Raw genomic sequence first — 3992 nt, 5'->3', positions numbered from 1 at the left:
ATGCGAAATTTTATTACCAAGTCATACCTCGTTCTGTTGGGTGAGATTTATTAGAGACGAGACAATCCTGGACACAAATTCAACGTATATTTAGGGGTGAATGCGATAATTGTCTCTTCGTGCTTTCTAAAAGGAGTAATTAATTCCCTACAGAGGTTCCTCGAGAATCCGTGAGAAAAATCGCACGCGAGCTGAACCGTCCGTTCAAGTACCAGCCGGTGCAAAAGCTGGGCCCAGGTGATGCCGAACGAAGACTGACGTACTGTCGCTGGGGACTGGAGCGTCTGCAGGAGGATCCCGATTTCTTCAGGAACGTGTGCTTCACGGACGAAGCGCTGTTCACGAACCTCGAACTCGTCAACAAGCAGAACTGTCGTTGGTGGGCTCCGGAAAACCCACACTGGATCGTCGAACAGGACAACCAGCACCGTTGGAAGCTCCACGTCTGGGTTGGAGTATTACAGGACAGGATCCTCGGGCCCATTTTCCTCGACGGAAATCTCACGTCAGCCAAGTACACGACCGTACTCACCGAGGAACTTCCCAGCCTGATGGACGGAAACCCCATCCGTATGGACCAGGTTTGGTGGCAGCAGGACGGGGCCCCTGCCCACAACAGTAACGCGAACAAGGCAATCCTGGACGCCATGTTTCCGGAGTGCTGGATCGGTACGAGAGGTCCGGTTAGGTGGCCAGCGCGCTCACCAGATCTCACCGTCTGTGATTTCTGGTTCTGGAGTAGAGTCAAGGAAATCGTCTACGAACGGGCCCCCACAACAAAACACGACATGCGCCACCGCATCGCCGAAGCGTGTGCCGCTATTCCTGTTAGGGAGATGCAACGGGTGCGAGGGTCGATCCGGAAACGGCTCGCACTCACTGTCCAGCAGAACGGAGGGCACATCGAGCATCTCCTCAGGCAACGGAACCAGGAATGAAATGTGAGATATGATTCTTTTTACAAATCTTCAATGATTGACAACGCGAAACTGTCATGAATTATTATTATTGTTATTTAGAGGGTTAAAAAAAAAATCCTCAGATGTGTGAAAATAATATAACAGAAGTGGTGGGACGTCAAATCTCTCTTTGTTTGCTACCGCACACAAAACTGTATACGATGTTTGAATAACATAGGAATCGTTATCATCAAAAAGGCACCTCGTATTTTTCTTATTGTGCTGTTTAATGTTGAAAATAGGTTAGACGATAGTCCCGTGGGATCTCGAGGATAGGCAAGGTACGGCTATCGGCGGACACGAAGAGCTGGCAAAATCAGACGTGAAACGCAAGACAAGTTTCTTTTTATTAAACGCTCGTATTAAACACTACAAAACTGTGATGATTGATTCTTATTGCAAAGAAATTTGAGCTTCAGCGTTTCTGTAATGCGAGAATAGTGTCACAAAAATCGTGAAAAGTCGAGTGCACATTCGCTTGTTTTTGATGCACGTTAAACTGCATCTGTAGTTTCAAAAATGTCAAATCTAATTCTATCAAAATATGTGCTTCGTATTTTTCTAATCCTCATATTTGATTCTCAAAAACAGTTCCGACGACAGTTCCGTGTGGTGTGGACGACAGCTAGGAATGGCTTTTGGCGGACGATAACACAGAACGAGACGAGAAATGAAATGCAAGACAAGTTTCTTTCTATTGAACGCTCGTATTAAACACTAAAAAACTCTAGTGATTGATTCTTATTGCGAAGAAATTTGAGCTTCAGCGTTTCTGTAATGCGAGAATAGTGTCACAAAAATCGTAAAAAGTCGAGTGCACATTCGCTTGTTTTTGATGCACGTTAAACTGCATCTGTAGTTTCAAAAATGTCAAATCAAATTTTATCAAAATATGTGCCTCGTATTTTTCTAATCCTCATATTTGATTCTCAAAAACAGATGCGACGACAATTCCGTGTGGTGTGGACGACAGCTAGGAATGGCTTTTGGCGGACGATAACACAGAACGAGACCAGAAATGAAATACAAGACAAGTTTCTTTTTACTGCAGGCTCGTATTGAATACTACTGAACTCTAATGAATCTTATTGCAAATAAACCTGAGTTTCAGCGTTTCTGTAACGCGAGAATGGTGTCACGAAAATGGTGAAAAGTCTAGTTCACATCCGTTTGTTAGATTTAATTTTATCAAAATATTTGCCTCGTATTGTTCTAATCGTCATATTTGATTCTCAAAAACAGGTACGACGACAGTTCCGTGGGGTGTGGACGACAGCAAGGAACGGTTTTTGGTGGTAAGGCGAGTCACACACTCCTGGGAGTGACGGTACCCTACCTAGGGTGGTCCATAAAGGATTTCTCCACCGATTTGGCCATACGCAAAGAAAAAAAAAAAAAAAAAAAAAAAAAAAAGTAAATGAATGAATAAATAAATGAATGAATCAATGAATGAATCAATGAATAAATAAATGAATGAATCAATGAATAATTAAATGAATGAATGAATGAATGAATGAATGAATAAATAAATAAATAAATAAATAAATTAAATATTTAAAAATAATTGTATGTACACGCACGAATACAGTATCTCAGATCACGTCGATTCAGAAATTTAAACTTGTATGTCGAGGTGGTGCACTCGTGATCTGTGAAAAAATACACTATTTACAATAATGCTGCGTCCGTTTCATAATGCATTAAATTTTCAGTAAATAATGCATCAATTCAATGTCTCCAACAAATTGTTGTGTAGCTACATTATGAAACTGCGACTACAGTCGCAATAAAAACAAAGAAACGAATAAATGCGTTAATCAAACGAATTCATGGAACACTTTTCAAATTGTCCTGAAAGTAACAGCACCGAGTAGCGGAAAACGATCTGTTGGTAATACTTTTACACTAAATGGTCACTAATTTTGATAAGATAATTATTATTTCTAAATTGTCATCAAGTACGGTTAAGCATAGGGTACGACGTGTGGGTTGACAATGTGCAAATGGCCGCCGTCACAGAGATTATGTAAAAGAGTCGGAAAGAAACGAACCGAGCACTCTTCAAAATTATCTTAGACAACGATAGTTTGACAGAGATGAGTCCAACCGGGAAAGGCAAACACGAAGCAATGCCGGAGAATATTTATTACGCAGTGAAAAGTAACGACGCATTATTCAATGTATGAAATGTAGCGGGCAACATTGCAAATATTATGCCCGCGTCCCTGTAAATTTCAGCATTCGTTGAAAAAATATTCAGCGAGGAGGACGGATTAACATAAGAGGAGTATCGAAGGTGCATAATTCTGTTGTGCAATACTATGCGCGATCCGAAAAAATAACGGATTCCCGAATTTACGCATTGTACATATTTTGAATGAAACAAAATATTTCATTGCACATGTAAAAACCAATAAAACATTTGTATTACCATATTTGTAAGGAATTGTATAGAATTAAGTATCAAATCTCTGCATCGGTTTACAAACTCAATATTATTTTGCTAATTATTGTCATTGACGAACTGTCATTGAATTGAAATGGAAAGTGAAGCGTAGCGATCGCATTTACGAAAAAATACTGTCTTTGTCGCCCACGAAATGGAAAAAACACAGGTAAAAGGTAGATGAATCATAACCTGACGATTATTCCTTCATGCTTATACTTCTGTCATAACATCGGCCATACTTTCGCCGTACTTTAACGATACCTCAGCCGGTCGTGCTTCGTACATACTTATGTCATCTGGATAAGAATAGTACGATTTTCGTATTGAAGTAAAGAGCAATGTAAGGGTTTCGTTCTAAACAAATGCGAGTCATTTCGTTTTTACGCATTACGTATCAATTTGTCGGACAATTAACGAAATTCCAGAATGCAACGGCATATTTTCATCGAAAATAATTTCGAACCGTGGTTTACTGTCCCCGGTTTGATCATTGCGTGAAAATAACGCTGGGTCGTGGCAATATTGCGCTCATTGTTACTACTAGAATCACAGAAAAGTCGGCCACCCATGTGCTTTGTTGCCGC

General features: G+C 40.4%; 1 protein-coding gene across 1 annotated transcript; it reads left to right on the top strand.

Moving 5' to 3' along the window:
* Positions 1-938, top strand: LOC124182179. The gene is made up of 2 exons (XM_046569113.1): positions 1-40; positions 154-938. Exons 1-2 carry the CDS (start codon positions 1-3, stop codon positions 936-938), a joined length of 825 nt encoding a protein of 274 aa, XP_046425069.1.
* Positions 939-3992: the final 3054 nt, after the last annotated feature.

The sequence above is a fragment of the Neodiprion fabricii genome, chromosome 1 (assembly GCF_021155785.1).
Source record: "Neodiprion fabricii isolate iyNeoFabr1 chromosome 1, iyNeoFabr1.1, whole genome shotgun sequence".
NCBI lineage: Eukaryota > Metazoa > Arthropoda > Insecta > Hymenoptera > Diprionidae > Neodiprion > Neodiprion fabricii.
This window is presented reverse-complemented; position numbering and strand designations above follow the sequence as displayed.

Excerpts from the sequence above, each read along its gene's own strand:
- LOC124182179 (XM_046569113.1), top strand. The coding sequence starts at position 1 with ATGCGAAATTTTATTACCAAGTCATACCTCGTTCTGTTGG. Across the intron at positions 41-153 it reads GTCATACCTCGTTCTGTTGG|AGGTTCCTCGAGAATCCGTG; the intron begins GTGAGATTTATT and ends AATTCCCTACAG.